Source organism: Mus caroli, unplaced genomic scaffold, assembly GCF_978045245.1.
Source record: "Mus caroli unplaced genomic scaffold, Mus_caroli_1 scaffold_10, whole genome shotgun sequence".
Classification (NCBI taxonomy): domain Eukaryota; kingdom Metazoa; phylum Chordata; class Mammalia; order Rodentia; family Muridae; genus Mus; species Mus caroli.
Window position 1 is genome coordinate 9,903,791 of NW_028227265.1, and position 17,002 is coordinate 9,920,792.

Sequence of the window (17,002 nt, forward strand, 5' to 3'; positions counted from 1 at the left end):
CAGAAAACACTTCCCAGAAGATGTCACCTCAATGATGCTGGTCTCTTCTTAATCACCGCTAATTTCTTAGCTCCAGCTAACCAGCATCAATAGTCCCAGTAATGCAAAGTTTTTGCTTTAGTAGTTCTGGTATCTTGTTAATCACAGCTGATTCTTCAGCCCCAGCTAACCAGAACTACAGAATCTTCACAATCAAAACAGCAATGGCCCTGAAAAGAGTCTTTAATTTTCCCTCTGAAATTTCACAAGCCAGGCCTCCATCTTCTGCACTGTTCTCAACATTATCTTCCAAGCTCCTACACAACATCTGACAGAGCTCTTAACAACGAGTGGATCTTCAAGCCCAAAGTTCCAAAGTCCTTCCACAATCCTCCCCAAAACATGGTCAGGTTGTCACAGGAATACCCCACTATGCTGGTACCCATTTGTCTTAGTCAGGGTTTCTATTCCTGCACAAACATCATGACCAAGATGCAAGTTGGGGAGGAAAGGGTTTATTCGGCTTACACTTCCATGTTGCTGTTCATCACCAAAGGAAGTCAGGACTGGAACTCAAACAGGTCAGGGAGCAGGAGCTGATGCAGAGGCCATGGAGGGATGTTCTTTACTGGCTTGCCTCTCCTGGCTTGCTCAGCCTGCTCTCTTATAGAACTCAAGACTACCAGCCCAGAGATGATCCCTCCCACAAGGGGCCTTTCCCCCTTGATCACTAATTGAGGAAATGCCTTACAGTTGGAGCTCATGGAGACATTTCCTCAACTGAAGCTCCTTTCTCTGTGGTAACTCCAGCTGTGTCAAGTTGACACAAAACCAGCCAGTACAGGTATTAAAATTCATCATTTGAGTGTTGAGTTTGACAGATCTCAGCAGTAATACACAAGCTAGGTAGAGTATTCTATCACCGCAGACCCTCCTCCTGCCCTCCTGGATCTTCTAGGTTTGCAAGGGGAAATTGGAAAGTACGGAAATGACTGAGTTTGGGGGCAGTTCTTAGTTTAAAGTCCTTGCTGCAGCCTGTCTGTCCTGAGCTGTTCGGTAGGAGAAGACGGCTTTCTCCTGTCCAGAGTACAGCAACGTAAAAGCTGCTTAGATGGCGGCGGCCAGCTCTTGGGCCATTTCCTTTTTTTCTGTCCTCGAGGCGGGCCACTGGGGAGAGTGATTTTTACCGTTAGTGTTTTGGTGTCACAGAAGGTTTATTTGAGACAAGGTTTTGCAGTACAGCCTAGGCTGTAAACACTTGTAATTCTGCTCCAGTGTGGTTAGTGCTGGGGCTGCAGATGTGTGTTACCCCAAAACGGCTTCTATAGGAATTGCTGTCTTTCTCTATGTACCCTTGGTTATAGAAGTCTTAAAAATCATTTGGGAATAAGATGGCAACTAAGTCTGCCCATAGTAGTGATTGCCTAGAGCAGCGTCCTGAAACACAACTTCAAGGTGACCTTGACTCTGAGCATGGTGTGTGTACTTCTCTTGGTTTCTGATCATCATGCTCTGTCTTGATTCTAGCCAACCCCATCGTGCCCTGTAATGAAACCCGGTGGAGCCAGAAATGGCAGTCATCACGCCCCCTGAAAAGAGCCAGTCTCTCCCTGGGCTCTGGATTCTGGCATGCAACAGGAAGACATTCAAGTCGGCGATTGCTGAGAGCCATTCCTCGCCAGGTTGCCCAGACACTGCAGGCAGATGTGCTGTGGCAGATGGGATACACAGGTGTGTGCTACAGACAAGGAACTTTGTAGACCAGGGACAGGGGCAGCATTCAGGGAGGCCTTCTGCTAGGTTGCCCTGCCACAGGTCTGTCACCATATACATCTGTCCTTCCTATCATGTGTGGAACTGGGTACAGTTAACTGTCCCTACATTTACCTCTTAAGCCCAGCATCTGTTTCTGTGACTTTTATTTACTTGTAAAAAATTGTGTGTGTACAGAATGTGTGTGTGCACGTGTATGTATAGGATTGCACCTGTGTATGTGTGTATACTTGAGTACATGTATGCATGTGAACATGAGTGTGTGTATGAATACGAGGGGAAGAGAGAAGGAGAGAGAATGAGAGAAAATATGAGTGAATGTATATGCTAAGGTCAGAGGATGACTGGTAGGCATCTCGCCTACGATCTGGGACTTGGGAATGGAATGCAGGATGTGGGGTTTGAACTTTGAACTTTGCTGTGGCTCCCTCAAAGGAATGGAGCTTTATGAATAGAAATCAAGAAAGATAATTTCTCCCAATGTGATTGTTGTCTTCTCTTTTTGGGATAAGGTGCTAATGTCAGAGTTGCTGTTTTTGATACTGGGCTCAGTGAGAAGCATCCGCATTTCAAGAATGTGAAGGAGAGAACCAACTGGACCAATGAGCGGACCCTGGATGATGGTAGGTCCCAGTCAGATAGGACAAGGCTCTTGGTCTGGAGGTCAGTGCTTGTGAGTTAGCCTCTGATTGCACAGATAAGCCCAGGTCCTCAGACGCTCACAGATGTCGCAGATGATGTGGGGAAGTAGAGGCTGAGAGAGAAGATGGTACCTGCTGAGAAGGGTTACCTGTGGAGCTAACCACAAAAGAGGCAGGAGCAGTGGTGTTGGGAGTATGGGGGCGGGGGTGGGGGAGGACTAGAGCAGAAGCTGCTGAGGTCTTTCTAAGATCAGGCGTGTGTGGTCATTGGTTTTGAGTGCTGTACCTCGTTGTTTGTCCTCAGCTGTCTTCATGGGACTTTTTTTGTGTGTGTGTGGCTTCAGGGCTAGGCCATGGCACATTCGTTGCAGGTGTGATTGCCAGCATGAGGGAGTGCCAAGGATTTGCTCCAGATGCAGAGCTGCACATCTTCAGGGTCTTTACCAACAATCAGGTATGTGTTTGAAGGGCCTTGAGATGCATGAGCTGTCAGAGGTGAGGTTTGCAGTAAAACACCATTGCACAGCCACTGCAGACGACATGCTGCGGTGACAGCCTTCGTTATTGTAACGTGTGCCTCACTGTCCTGCCTTCTGCCTGTCCCTCCCCGAACTCTCTGCTCATCAGCCTTCCCCAGTCCCGAAGACTTTCCCAAGGCTACTGTGGTTCCTTGATGTCTTTATCCTTCACATCAGGCCTGCCTGAGCCTCTAGCCCATTGTCTAGGATTTCCAGGATGTAGTTTTGGAGTGTGCATGGCATGTTTGCTTCCCAGTTCATTCCCACGCACGGCTGGAGAATAAACACTGTGGTACTGATTGACCTTTGTATCCCAGCAGCTAAGGTTTACAGCTTTGTTCCTTCATTTCATCTAGAAACAGAAAAGGAAAAGGTTGCTGAGGGAGGGAGAGAAAGAGTGTTTAATTCAGAGTAGTCAGTTATGTGTGTTTGTGTATAGAGGCCATATGATAGCCTAAACAATACTGTTCACCTTGTTTGTTTTTGAGACAGGGTCTCACTGTCTTTCTTTGACTGACCTGGAGCTTATTATGCAGACCAGGCTAGCCTCAAAATCATGAACTCATAGAGATCCTTCTGTCTCAGCCTCCTGAGTGCTGGGATTAAAGGCAGGCACCACCATGCCTGACTTCACCGTGTTACTTGAGACAGGCGCTCTCGTTGTTACTAGATAAAGAGAAGAGCAGCAGCAGTTGGTCTAGAAAGGGGCTGCCACACAGTCCCTTCATAAGCTGCTATTCATTAGGAGAAAGAACATTAGACAGAGACAGTATGGTAAGTGGAGATCTAAGCATTATGTGACCTTAGAAGGAAAGAGGCTTCCCTTTAGATCCTGGAGAGCAGCCTCATTAAGAATGAGACTAAAGAAATAAGGAAAGAGAGGGGCTCACTGCTGGGATGGGGGTAAGCCAAAGGAGCCTCTTTAGAGAGCAGCTTTCTGACCACTTCCCTAATAAGCACATCCTAAGAACAGAGAAATTGTCATGCTGGCAGTATTTTTCACATGTGATTTAGTTCAGTGTAGCATACAAGGCAAAGAGCTTGGTACCATGAATTGAGAGCTGTCAAGTCACTGTGTGGGTTGCTCAACTCTGTTCCAGGGAGAGCTGCAGGGGCCCTGGCCTGGTTCAGGCTGTGGGATCCAAACATGTAGGCCCATGATCAAACAACTGGGACCTAGAGCTTGCCTATTAGGCTAGTTTGGCTGGCAAAAAAAAGCTCCAGAGATCTGTTCCCCCAGTTCTGAGATTTCAAGCATGCACCACTACACCTAGATCCTACTAGTGTGTGCATCAAATTCATATTTGTGTAGCAAGCTCTTGACCCACTTAATTTTTTTTTCCTGTTGCTGTAATAAAATACTGTCATAAGCCCTGCCTGTGGCCCTACACACAGTTGAAAGGAGTCTCCTTTGTGAAGTAGTCTAGTGAAGATAACTGCCCCTGAGCATAACCAGAGACCCAGCTCCCAGTTGAATTGACCCTAGTGGTCACAACAACGCACTCGAGCCCCTATTTGTAAATTGGACTTTGGAGTTCCAACACATCAATAGGCAGCAGCTTTCGGCTCACTCCCACCTCTCTGTGTGGGGAGTGTCCTTAGCAGCTTATGTTGTCTCTAGGGTTTCTTTACATGTCAGCATGCAGTTTAACTCCAAAGGGCCTTTCAAGTTACTTCCTTACTGTACTATTCTGCTCACTGTGAACATGACTTCGTGGTTTTGTTGTTGGTCTTTGCTTTAGCTTTTGAGACAGGCTCTTACTCTGTAGCCCGACTGGTCTGGAACTCATTATGTAGCCCAGGCTGACCCTGCTGCAGCCTCTTAAATGCTGGGGTTACAATTCTCAGCCACCATGCCTGCCTTAGCTTGTATTTTAAGAAAATGAACAAACAAAAACAACAGAAGTATTCCAAAAAGCAGTTTAATTTACATAGCATAAGAGAAGTAGAGGGAGCTGAACACTGGTGTTAGATCTGTGAAGTGACTGTGCTTGCTCCTGTTTGTTCTTTTTAGAAATGAAGGATGTTAGACAGATACTGTAAACTGTAGAAATGATCAATGTCTCAGTGGTGTCTTAGAATGGGTCCTTTTATGAGGGCACTTAGAGGCCTGGGCTAATCCTCAAAGGCCTATGTAAGGTAGGTGGCCGCCTGTCGCCCCTGGAGGGGAGAGACAGTGTCCAGCACAGTCCACTTCTTGGTGCAGGTTCAAGGACTTAGTTTGTGGTGTACTGTTTGCATTCTCAGGCGTGCTTTGCTTGGAACTTATGCCCATGCTTTGAAGAGTGTGCTTGTCCTTAGAAAGCAGAGCTGTCACAGCTCTGCACGCTCGCAGAGGCCCTCAGAGGACCGTTTCTCTTTAACCAGGTGTCTTACACATCTTGGTTTCTGGATGCCTTCAACTATGCCATCCTAAAGAAGATCGACGTTCTCAACCTTAGCATCGGTGGGCCCGACTTCATGGATCATCCGTTTGTGGACAAGGTTGGTCAAGTGACTGTGAAGGGCAGAATGTTGGGTGACAGCTCCTGTGCTTTTATACCTTCAATAGTCATCATTTCCACAGAGGTAATGACAGTTTTGTGAGACAGACGGTTAGTGGGTTAGTGGCATGAATTTCAGAAACTTGCATGTCACAAACCCAGTGGGAACAGGGTTTTTTTTTTGTTTTTTAAGATTTACTTTATTTCTATTAGTACACTGTAGCTATCTTTAGAGGGCATCGGATCCCATTACAGATGGTTGTAAGCCACTGTGTGATTGCTGGGAATTGAACTTAGGACCTCCTGAAGAGCAGTCAGTGCTCTTAACCACTGAGCCATCTCTAGCTGGGAACAGGTATTTTAAAGGAACATTCCTGCCTCCCTGGTACCTTGATACCTTTCTGTTTAAACCTGTTTTCCTGACCTAGCCACTGGGCCAATGTGCTGTGCACTGTCCAGCCCAGGTTCATGCAGTTGTCCTCCAAAACCTGTGCCTGTCCTCTAGGCCTAGCACTGCCTTGGAGGGGGCTCCTTTCTTGGGCATACTTGCAGAAGGACCATGGTTTGGGGACAGCGTCGTATTGCTACTAGTACTCACTAACTACATGCTTGGTTATTTTGTAGGTGTGGGAATTAACAGCTAACAATGTAATCATGGTTTCTGCTATTGGCAATGATGGACCTCTCTATGGGTAAGTTACCCCAGCAGGATAATGTGAGGGGTCTTATTTGCTTGGAATAACTGAATTGTGTCTTCAGTCTGTGTTTCTCTGTGCCTTTGTTTATATCTGTCTTAAACTTGATACTAGGTTTGTAATTTTAAAAAGGAATACCTAATGATCCCTCAAGTCCTCACCACTTGCTGTAACAGTTGTAAGTGGACCACCACTTTTCTTTATGTTAATTATAAAAACAATACAGCTTAGCTGTGGTTTAGAGGCCTGACCTTTTTAGTTTTCCCGTCTCCTCCACAAGGGAGGTGGCTCCGTTGGTAGCGTGCACTCCGTATCAGTGTGAGGAAGTGAGTTTGGATTCTCCAACACCCACAGAAGAGCAAGGCGTGAGTGAATGCACTTACAGCCCCAGCTCTAGGGAGGGAATGAAGAGAGGATGACCCTTGGGGCTTACTGGTTGGTGAGCGTTGGTTCAGTGAGAAACCCTGCCTCAGAAAAGAAGGTAGAGAAAAGACTATTGACCTCTTACCTCCACAGCCACCGCGCCTATGAGTGTGTGTGCATCCACATCCATGCTGACATACTGAAATGTACTTATGCCCAACACATACACAAAAGATGGGGAGTGGGGCGGGGTGACGGATACCTGTAATCTCAGTACCTGGGAGAATTTGGAGGCAGGAGGATCAGAGTTCAAGTTCAGCTAGGACCATGAGACCCTATTTCAAAGAAAGCAAGACAGTAATTAGGAGAGTGAGCTTTGTAAGAAAAAGTGGGTTCTGGGTGAGTATTTTTTGAGGTTCACTGTGTACAACACAGTGATGAAGAATCAAGTGCAAATGGATGCGTGTCTGCCTGTTCCAGAAGAGCAGATGTAAACACTGCGAGACTCATGTGCTGGGAGCCTGACAGGAACACAGACTGTGCTTTGGGGGCTGACAGGGTCAGTCAGGAGAGCATCAGAAGACAGAGTTAAGGTATGTGCTATGCCAGTTGTTAGAGTTCAAGCAGTGTGAGGCACGGAAACACCTGCCACTGAAAAACCACCTGCAGGGCATGGTGATGCATACCTTTAATCCCAGGCAGGCAGATCTCTATGAGTTCCAAGCCAGCCTGCTCTACAGCACAGCTAGGACTCTAAAAACCTAACAGTCAGCCAACAGACAAATGTAGGGTCTCAGCTCCCTGGCTTCCCTTGTGCAGGTGGCTTTCCTAAGCAGCAAGCTCGAGGCTTGCTTCTGCAGCAGAGTGCTCAGGACAGGGCCATTTCTGTCCTGGAACCAAGAGTGTGAGGTCATCTCAGGGAAAAGAGAAGATGCAGGGAGTATGTGCTACATGCCATGTGCAGTAGGGGAGAGACTGGCTGTGTGTACACATTCATCCATTGCTCACATTGTATCTGTCTGAGATGTCCTGCTGAGGGGAAGCCGACTGGCTGGAAGACAAGCAGAATATGTGCAGAGCGTCCAGGGCATAGGGCAAGGCCAACGATGTGAACTTGGTGTTTGTGTGACAGGCCTGTGGTTCAGCTGGTGGGCAAAGCATCCCTTTTGAGGGTCCATGTTTCTTGTGCAGTGATTCATAAATATAAGTGACGTGACCTTCCCTAATTGTCTCTTCTATAGGAAGCATCAGATCTTGGGGCATTTGATGTCAGCTTTTCTTGTTCTTTTTTTTTACATATTCCCCCTGATGCTGCATCTCCCATTTCTGACAGCCCCACTCAATTCAGAGTCACCCAGGTTGTCTGTTTCCTGGACCCTTATCCTGCCTTTCAGCTTTCTTAGCTGTGTTAGCATGAACAGGAGTGGAACCTGGTGTGGTCAGACAGGTATGATGGGGCCTGTCCAGGCTGCAGACCTTCCCTTCTGAGCTCATGGCTGCGCTTCAGATGCTGATGCAGGGTAGGTGATGCTCACACACAGGGGAGCACCATGGAGCACCGTGAAGATCTGCCTGACTGCAGCTGCTGCTTCTTTCCTTCTGTCTCTTTCTGTGCTGTGCAGGACAACACTGCAGCACTTTGCCAGCTCTTTGACAGAGCTTTTGGCCTGCCTTGTTTACCACTGACCCATGCACATCCTCCTTGGGTCTAGTCCCTCCTGTGTCTCTGGGAGAAGCACTGAAGGTTTTCAATACTGGCCTTGAACTCCCAGAGGCCTCTGAGTGCTGGAGTTAAAGGTGTGCAGCACCATGCCCGACTATGACTAACCCTTTCGTCACTCATTTTACTATAGCCTTTTGTGCAGCTCTAGTGCTGTGAGGTCCTGGCATGTGTCTGTTATCTAAGGGCTTAAAATCGCAGGGTGAAGGTGGCCGTCCTCACACTGTCCTGAGGAATTGGCACATACAGTAGATGTAACTGTGGCATCATACCTGGATGGTGTCTGTTCTGGTGGGAGACACAGACGAGGCACGCTGACGGCCTCAGATTGCTGTGAGAACATGGAGAAGAGTGAGAGACGGCTAAGGAGGCCATGGGAAGCCCATGGCCAGGAGAGATTGAGGGAACCTGAAATACAGGGGAAAGAAATCCTCCAGATGCGTGCGTGCTAAGGTGGTGAAGGGAGAAGCAACATGTGGCCTGGATACGAGGCTGTGTGAAGGTGCAGGAGCATGGCATTTCACCGGGTACCTCTGAGCAGCAGCCTCCTGTCAAAGCTGCGCACTCTCGGACAGAAGACAGAAATGGCCTAAGATTTCTCTGGGAGTGCTTAACCTGGTTTGAATTATTCATTTTAAATTATTTTTCTTCCTTTTTTTTCTCTCTTTTTCTTTTGTGTGTCTCAATCCAGCACTCTGAATAACCCTGCTGATCAGATGGATGTGATTGGAGTGGGTGGCATTGACTTTGAAGATAACATCGCTCGCTTTTCTTCCAGGGGAATGACTACCTGGGTATGCTTTCTGTAATGGCCTAATGTGACTCACAGAGCCCTCGGTCTAAGAGCATTGCTGTGTGTTTTGTCAATGCACAGGCAGAGAAGTAGCCAGGGCTGTGGGTATGTACACACACACCCGTCCCCTGTGAGGACAAGGGATCAGGAACTTTGGTGTTAACCACCTTTTAGTTCAGTGAGTTGAGCTGTCTTGAAGATCTGGGTGGATTCTGAGGGTCCTTTCCCAGTTCATGTCTTTTTGTACCATCCTCTGAAGCACAAGTATAGGAGAAGGAGAGGAGGAAGACAGCAGCTTTCCTCAGTACGAGCTCAGGTTGTCTTTGGCCTTAAGTAAATTCCGAGGTTGATGATTTAGCCCCATGGGAGAACATTGGCTGGCACGTTCCAGACCCCAAGTCCATCCCTAGCACTGAAGTCAGAATGAAAGCCCAATAAGAATAGCTGCTGTCAGGTCTGTCACAGCCATTGCAGAGTGTTAGAGATTAAGCTGCATGGAGTCAGAGTGTGTCACTTCATCCTTCAAGGGGTGACTGGGAAGCACCTGTCCCTAGTGTTCTTTGGGGTTAGAACATGTCTGTTTACTCTAATTTGAATATGTGCAAAGCTCTGGGAAACATCAAGAAGAGCCCAGAAAGGTTGACAGCTTTGTGGGAGCACATAGGCCTTGTCCACCCCCACCCTACATCATGTAGCACTCTAGAATAGTCTTCCATGCCAGCTCAGCTGTACATCGTGGGCTCCATTAGTCTCTGTCCTCATATATAGGATGCCTTCTCTAGAACTGACCCATTCAGTGCCTTGATGTCTGGTCTGATAGACCCTCCTCTGAGTCAGGCCTGCACTGTGCTGTGTGTTCCGCAGCATGTTCTTTGTGCTGTCAGGTAGCAGCAAGCAGAGCATCTGCCAGCATGAGTCTGCAGCTCCCTTCAACTGTGCATGCTGTGGCCTCCTCGGCCTTCCTCAAGGGCTTGTTTTTCAGTGCTGTGGAGAAATAGTCCTGAGTTGTCTATGCAGTTGTGGCCAACAGCGTCTTCACACTTTGCCCATGTGTCTACACATCCTTTTGTTACTGATTGCCAGGAGAAGATTTGCTTTTCAAATAAGTATACTTTTTTTTTTCTCAGCAGAATATAATTTAAGTTCTTGGGCCGCTACGGCGGCACATGCTTATAATCCCAGCACTAAGAAGACAAGAACAAAAGATTTCAGGAAAGCTCAAGTCTAGTCTTTGCTGCCCAGCAAGGCTGTGTCTAGAGATTCAGAGAGAAGGCTGGGTATGGGGAAGAGAGTTTATAATCCCTTTGTATATATTTCTCATCGGGCTCCACTTTTTAGGGATCTGAATAGAGTGATGTCTGTGTAGGTATGCCTGTCCTCAGTGGTGCCTTGCTCTTTGAAACAGCTAATCATAACCATGTGCTATTTTCCTTATGAAGAAGACACCTGTAAATGGGATTTTTTGGTTTTAGTTTCTTAATTCTCTGACATATTTCTTGACTATCAGAAGATAGAGCGGCTGCTGGTTCTCAGTGACATGTCAGTGGCTATTTCTGATCTGAGCAATTATTAAAATATTAGCAAAGCTATCTTTTCTTGTTTTGCTATTTTAGTATTATAAAACACTAAATTGGTTTTGTTTTTGTTACCACTAAAGCTTGTCTTCAGTTTGCAGAGTATTTCAGACTCAAATCAGCATCTTGTCAGATAAATGTTTAAATCTGTCTGATTTTATTCACACATGACTCTTGTGGCTAAGGGCTATAGATGTGATGAGAAACCAAGCTACCCTTGTTTATAGGAATTACCAGGAGGCTATGGTCGTGTGAAGCCTGACATTGTCACCTATGGTGCTGGAGTGCGGGGTTCCGGTGTGAAAGGGGGCTGCCGTGCACTCTCAGGGACCAGTGTCGCTTCCCCAGTGGTTGCTGGGGCCGTCACCTTGTTAGTAAGGTGAGTATTGCACACTGATAGTTGGTGTCTCTGCTCCCTCATCTCCCACAGGAGGCCAACGATCCCTCTCTGCTAGCTGGAAACTGGAGTAAACCAGAAACCCTGCAGGGCACATTTCTATTGCTCTCCATGGCTCCACAATTGAGATGCGGCTTTGCTTGGCTTGGCTGGGTTAGGCTGGGCCGGGCTGTTCTTACAACATATGTACCGGGTAGGCGAGGGCACAAAACGTGCACATTTCCTTGCTGAACCCTGTGCAAAGTTCTGTGCAAAGTTAACATCTGTAACATTATGTCCTGGGACCCAGAGAATAACTGGTTTCTACTAGGAAGCAAGTTACATAGCCATCACCTCTTGTTTTGTTTCCATGCTCTTAGCTAAGCTGTGAAGCCACTTAGGTCCTGACAGACAGCCAGTCTGCCAGTGTCCTTGATGACTGACGGGTGTCTCTGTGTCACGCATTCTGTCCTGTTGACTCTCATCTGTAGTTGGAGTGGACCTTAGTCCTCCGCCCTTCCTTCTGCAGGTGATGAAACTAGAAGCAGCTTCTGAGCTGTGGTAGAGCAGAACTGAAGCGCGCCTGCCCTGGCGCGTGGTCAGAGGCTGTGCTCCCTTTCTCTCAGTTAAGTCTTTGAAGCACTTGCATTCCCCTGACACCAGGCTCTCTCCTCCTCTGTTGAGATGCCATGTTGTAATAACACGCATAAACACACATCTCTACATATTTGAAGTTCGCATTTTATGCTCATTTTATAATTCAGCTAATTGTATGCTCAATTTCTAACAGCAGAGATTATGTTATTAGTAACATCGACGGGAGCAGTGCATCTCTTGCCTGACTTTGCCTTATAGGTTAGAGCCAGGTTCTTGAAAGTGTGTGCCTTGCAGGAGCACTGCTTGGCTCTCCCCTGGGAAGCAGTAAAGGAGGGAAGGCAGAGTCACACTTTTGTATGTGCTCTGTGCAGAGTAAAGAAACCCGCAGGCCCTAGGTCCTAGCACTGTGGAGTCTAGAAAGAGAAACTCCTGCTCTGTTTTTGCCCATCACATAACTGTTAGCAGGAAGGCAGGCTTCCCAATTCTCTGCAGAGCCCGTCCTCTGTCTCTTGCCAAGTGGGTGGGAAGGTGAGGAGCCGTGTTTGCTGTTAGGTAGCAGCTCTCAACACAAGTGCTTTCAGCATTGAGGGAGCCTTCAGAGTACCTCTGTTCATGTCGCATGCCAGGGTGCTAGGTCAGAAGTGGTGGTGACAGGAGCTGTCCTGGTGTGGTAGGTGCTCAGTGAGGAAGTGGCGTCTACTGACCTAGAGCTTCCAATAGGACTCTGATTCTTCCTGAGGAAGACCCAGCCCCATGGTCTCCTTTGACCGTCTGCTTACCCGTTAACAGCCCTGCCTTGGCTCTCAGGTTACCCTCCATCATTAGTTACTATTTTTGGGGCTACGTAGAAAAGTAAGTTTTCCAGTTTTGCCTGACAACTGCTCTCTCAATCTAGTTATTAGAGCCTATTTGTCTATGATACGTCAATGTGAAATTTCAGAATTAGAGTGATCCATGCTGGGCAAGCAAGGCTCCATGTTAGTGTGCAGAGCTACAGTGTGCTGGCAGCATGCTCAGTGGTCTCAGGCCTCCAAACCCAACCCAAAGACAAGGGCTTGCCCTGGAGGCGGTAGTCTCCCCTCGCCCTGTACCTCCTGCACACCCTGCGTAGGGTTCCTCTCCAATACCCACCTATCTTCCTTTACATCTCAGCCAGCAGGCGACCCTCCCTGCGGACCCTGAACCTCTATGATGGTTTTCCCTCTTGTAGCCTGTGTGATTGATTTATTCAGATTATCAGGAAACTGTATTATTTATGAATTTTGTATAAATAGGCATGAGCCTCCAAAGTCACTGCCAGCAAACTTATATGAAGCTTTACTGAGTGCTCAGTAAAGCCTGCCACAAGGGCCTGTTAAGTTCAGTGTTCTCATCTCACGGCTCCACTGGACCAGAAAGTCTGGCTAGCTATAACACAGACTGCAGGCCACATACTGACCCTCTTGCCAGTTGGAGGCTGCTTGGTTTTCATCCCATCCTGAGAACAGTGAGCAATGACTGCTTCTCCTCCCCCAGCACAGTACAGAAGCGGGAGCTGGTGAATCCTGCCAGTGTGAAGCAAGCTTTGATAGCGTCAGCCCGGAGACTTCCTGGGGTCAACATGTTCGAGCAAGGCCATGGCAAGTTGGATCTGCTGCGAGCTTATCAGATCCTCAGCAGCTACAAACCGCAGGCGAGGTGGGTATGTGCTGGCATGCTCAGCAGGCCTTTCCTTCTGGCCTCCTCTGCACATAGCAGTAGCTAGACGGCAGGGCTCCTGGCCCTACACTCGGGCTCAGTGGTGGGGTTGTAGGCTGCTTCTCCAAGTGCTGCCTGCAGAACCTTGGCCTCTGCAGCCGGGCGTGGTGGCGCATACCTTTAATCCCAGCACTCGGGAGGCAGAGGCAGGTGGATTTCTGAGTTCGAGGCCAGCCTGGTCTTCAAAGTGAGTTCCAGGACAGCCAGGGCTACACAGAGAAACCCTGTCTCAAAAAACCAAAAAAAAAGAAGGGTTTGCATTTCTTTAACACTTTTGAAACAATCTTAAGTTTGCAGAAAGTTTGCAAAGATAGAGTTGTCATATACAGTTTGCTCGGCTTCCCCAGGGAGGGAGGGCAACAGCTTAGCTGACCTGAGAGCATTGGAAGTCACGTGTAACACTGGCTTTGTAGATAGGGCCTCTGTGGCCACTCAGACCGTATGCAATCCCCTGGTGTCTTTTACCTGGTGGGGCTCCAGACCCTATGTTGTGATTTCTTACCCCTGGTCTCTGGTCACTGCCCCTGACAGTTTGCCTGTTTTGTTATTTATGCTTCGATACTTGGAGTAAAGAGACAGTTGTCTTCATGGAGGTTTATCTGCCATTTTCTCGTGGTTGGTCTGAGGCCGGTTTTTACCTTCTGTTTTAAGATGACTTTAGATTTACATCCAAGTTTCACACATAGTATTGAGAACCCAGAAGTTTTCCTCTCAGCCTTCCCTGATGTTGGCATGTTGATGGCACCAGGGCAAGCTGCAGTTAGGTTACCCGTGCTCCCACGCAGGCCCTTCTGGTCCAGGCTCAATAGGCTGCTTGTGTTATGTGTGCTTCATTTGACGTGTGTGTCTCTGAGCTCTCGGTGCTCAGCTGAGGATGTAGCCCAGTCTGTAAAGTAATTGCTGAGCAAGCATGAGGCCATGCGTTCTCTCCCCAGAGTACATATAAATAGCTGCGTGTAGTAGCCCGCTCTCTGGAGTTAGCTGCCAACCAGTCTTAACTGAATCTATAAGGCTCAGATTATGGTGAGACACCCTACCCCACAAAACAAGTTGAACATTCATTCTGAGGAACAACCTCTGACCTTCATGTGCATACACACATGTGCACTTGCACATGAAAATATGTACACAAAGATACTGTTAAGACTTTTATGTAGTAATTCAGTTTGCCCAGCTATGGTTACGGTGAGTGCACCATAGTGAGATGAAGTAAGGAACAGCCCTGCCCACTGTCTGCGGCTGCATACACTTCCTGCACATAGATAGCTGACCCCAGGGTTGGCTAGGAATGCTGTTAACCTGGCACAGATGCAGTTCAGACACAACAGATGAAAGAACATGCAGGATCATTTTGTCAGCACTTGTGCACATCTCGGCCAGGCCCCAGCCTCTCCAGGCTCAGCATTCTGTGGGAATGTTTCATGGGTCTCAGCTGAGTGTGCCTGGTGCACCAGAGCAAGAATCCCTGCTGTAAGGGAGGAGGGCAGCTGATGTGCAGGAAGTCTGGGGGAATCTAGACTCAGAGTTCCTGTGCTGTCCCCTCCTGTCCGCCCCTGAGCAGGGTTTCACAGAGCTGTCCCCTTGACTGCAGACTGCATTGGTAAATGGGTGTGCCTGCCACGAAAGCCTCCTAAAACTTGAGTCCATAGTCTGCTGCCATAGAGCTGACAGAGCCCAACTGCAGGAGGTGGAGGTGCTTCCTGCACATCTCTGCTGTTCACTGTAGCAGTCAGGAGCAGCACAGTGGGCACACCCTCAGTGCCAGCCAGCACACCCTACAAGCAGGCCTTTAGTGTGCAGCCTCACTGTGCTACCTGTGCCCGGCACTCTCTGATGTGGTCTACAGTAACACTCTTCTTGTTTCAGCCTGAGTCCTAGCTACATCGACCTGACTGAGTGTCCCTACATGTGGCCCTACTGCTCACAGCCTATCTACTACGGAGGAATGCCAACAATCGTTAATGTCACCATCCTCAATGGCATGGGAGTCACAGGAAGAATTGTGGATAAGGTGAACCTTCTCTGTGTGACATGGCCCAGACTTTGTACCTTAGTTACTACCCCTCCTGAAGTTAAGAGAGAAGGGCTTGGTGGGTGTGTTCCTTTCGTCTCAGGAAACAGGGACAGGCAGATCTCTGAAGTTAAGAGAGAAGGGCTTGGTGGGTGTGTTCCTTTCGTCTCAGGAAACAGGGACAGGCAGATCTCTGAGTTCAGGGACAGCCTGCCTAGTCTGTGAGTGAGTTCCAGGTCATCCAGCGCTGTGCAGAGAAACTGTCGGGGGGGTGCTGGGCTCCTTTCAGCTGCTCAAGCTTCAGATGGTGGTAGGCAGATGCTGTACAGAAAGTCAGACCTGCTACTCTATAGAAAAGCCAAGGCCTCAGTTCATTGTCTGGCTTTGGCTCCTAACAGCAGAGCACCTTTTTGTTTTCACAGCTACTGACTGATGAAAATGACTTTCTTCCTTCCTGAGCACTTGTAGGCCTTATAGAAGGCCTGGTTCTTGTTTTGAATTTTACTTTTATGGTTTTCTAACCTCACCTCCAGAACCAGGTACTTTAAAACATTTTTTAAAAAGATTTATTTACTTTACATATGTCAGTGTACTGTTGATATCCTCAGACACACCAGAAGAGGACATTGGATCCCATTACAGATGGTTGTGAGCCACCATGTGGTTGCTGAGAATTTAACTTGGGACCTGTGGAAGAGCAGTCAGTGCTCTTAACCACTGAGCCATCTCTCCAGCTCTTAAACATATTCCTTTTTGTTTGTTTGTTTTTTTGTTTTTCTCTGTGTAGCCTTGGCTGTCCTGGAACTCACTTGTAGACCAGGCTGGCCTCGAACTCAGAAATCCACCTGCCTCTGCCTTCCAAGTGCTGGGATTAAAGGCGTGCGCCACCACGCCCGGCTCTTAAACATATTCTTTACCAGACTTTTTGTTGTTGTTTTTTGGTTTTGGGTTTTTCAAGACAAGAGTTTTTCTGTGTAGTTGTGGCTGTCCTGGAACTCACTCTATAGACCGGTTGGCCTTGAACTCAGAAATCCACCTGTCTCTGTGTCCCAAGTGCTAGGATTAAAGGCGTGTGCCACCACTGCCTGGCTCTTTACCAGACCTTATTGCAACTACTTGTCGTTTGTTGTCATTGTATGGTGAACAAAACTGTATTTCAGTCTGTCCACTGTAGGCATCTGAAACAGCAGTGTGCTTTAGTGTCTCCGCACGATGGGTGTTGGGTTTGCCTTGGCTCACTGTGTGCCTTCACGTGAGCACTTAGGTGGCTTTGCCTACACAGATTCTGGTTACAGAGTTTTCTTTTCTTCTGAGGTATTTCCTCAGCGTTAGCGTCAGCGTCGTCAGCGTGTCCTCCCTAGATGGGAATCCTGCCTGAGTCAGGGTGGGGGTTACTGCAGTTATTGGTGTGTACACTAACTTCTCTCCAGGACTGCTGTTCCTGGGGTTTATGGAGATGTCTGCACCATGCCTGTCCTGGGGGACATGCCTTTCTCATTTTTGTATTTCATGAGGGTCTTTTAAATTTGAGTGTGTTGTTAATGTATTCACACGGCTGTGCCAGTGTCGACTGCATTCAAGACCATTTCTGTCACCCCTGAAGATAATGTGTCCATCAGCATGTGCTCTGTCCCTCCTCCCCTCCCCATCCCTTGGCCCCCAGTCTGCTTTCCTTTCCTTTCTTTCCCCCTCGTCTCCCCTCCCCTTCCTTTCCCTTTTTTTTTTTCTTTGTATTGGAGACA

At 48.0% G+C, this 17,002-nt stretch overlaps 1 protein-coding gene across 2 annotated transcripts in view; it reads left to right on the forward strand.

The window, feature by feature from the left end:
* The window catches only part of Mbtps1 (membrane bound transcription factor peptidase, site 1), a 53,738-nt gene that overhangs the window by 16,509 nt on the left and 20,227 nt on the right, over positions 1–17,002 (forward strand). For both annotated transcript variants that reach the window (XM_021169611.3, XM_021169613.3), the window contains exons 4-12: positions 1,507–1,710; positions 2,265–2,375; positions 2,738–2,847; positions 5,279–5,395; positions 6,019–6,086; positions 8,864–8,966; positions 10,767–10,918; positions 13,028–13,189; positions 15,116–15,260. In XM_021169611.3, coding sequence (XP_021025270.1) covers positions 1,507–1,710; positions 2,265–2,375; positions 2,738–2,847; positions 5,279–5,395; positions 6,019–6,086; positions 8,864–8,966; positions 10,767–10,918; positions 13,028–13,189; positions 15,116–15,260 — 1,172 coding nt within the window. The remainder of the gene's footprint in view (positions 1–1,506; positions 1,711–2,264; positions 2,376–2,737; positions 2,848–5,278; positions 5,396–6,018; positions 6,087–8,863; positions 8,967–10,766; positions 10,919–13,027; positions 13,190–15,115; positions 15,261–17,002) is intronic.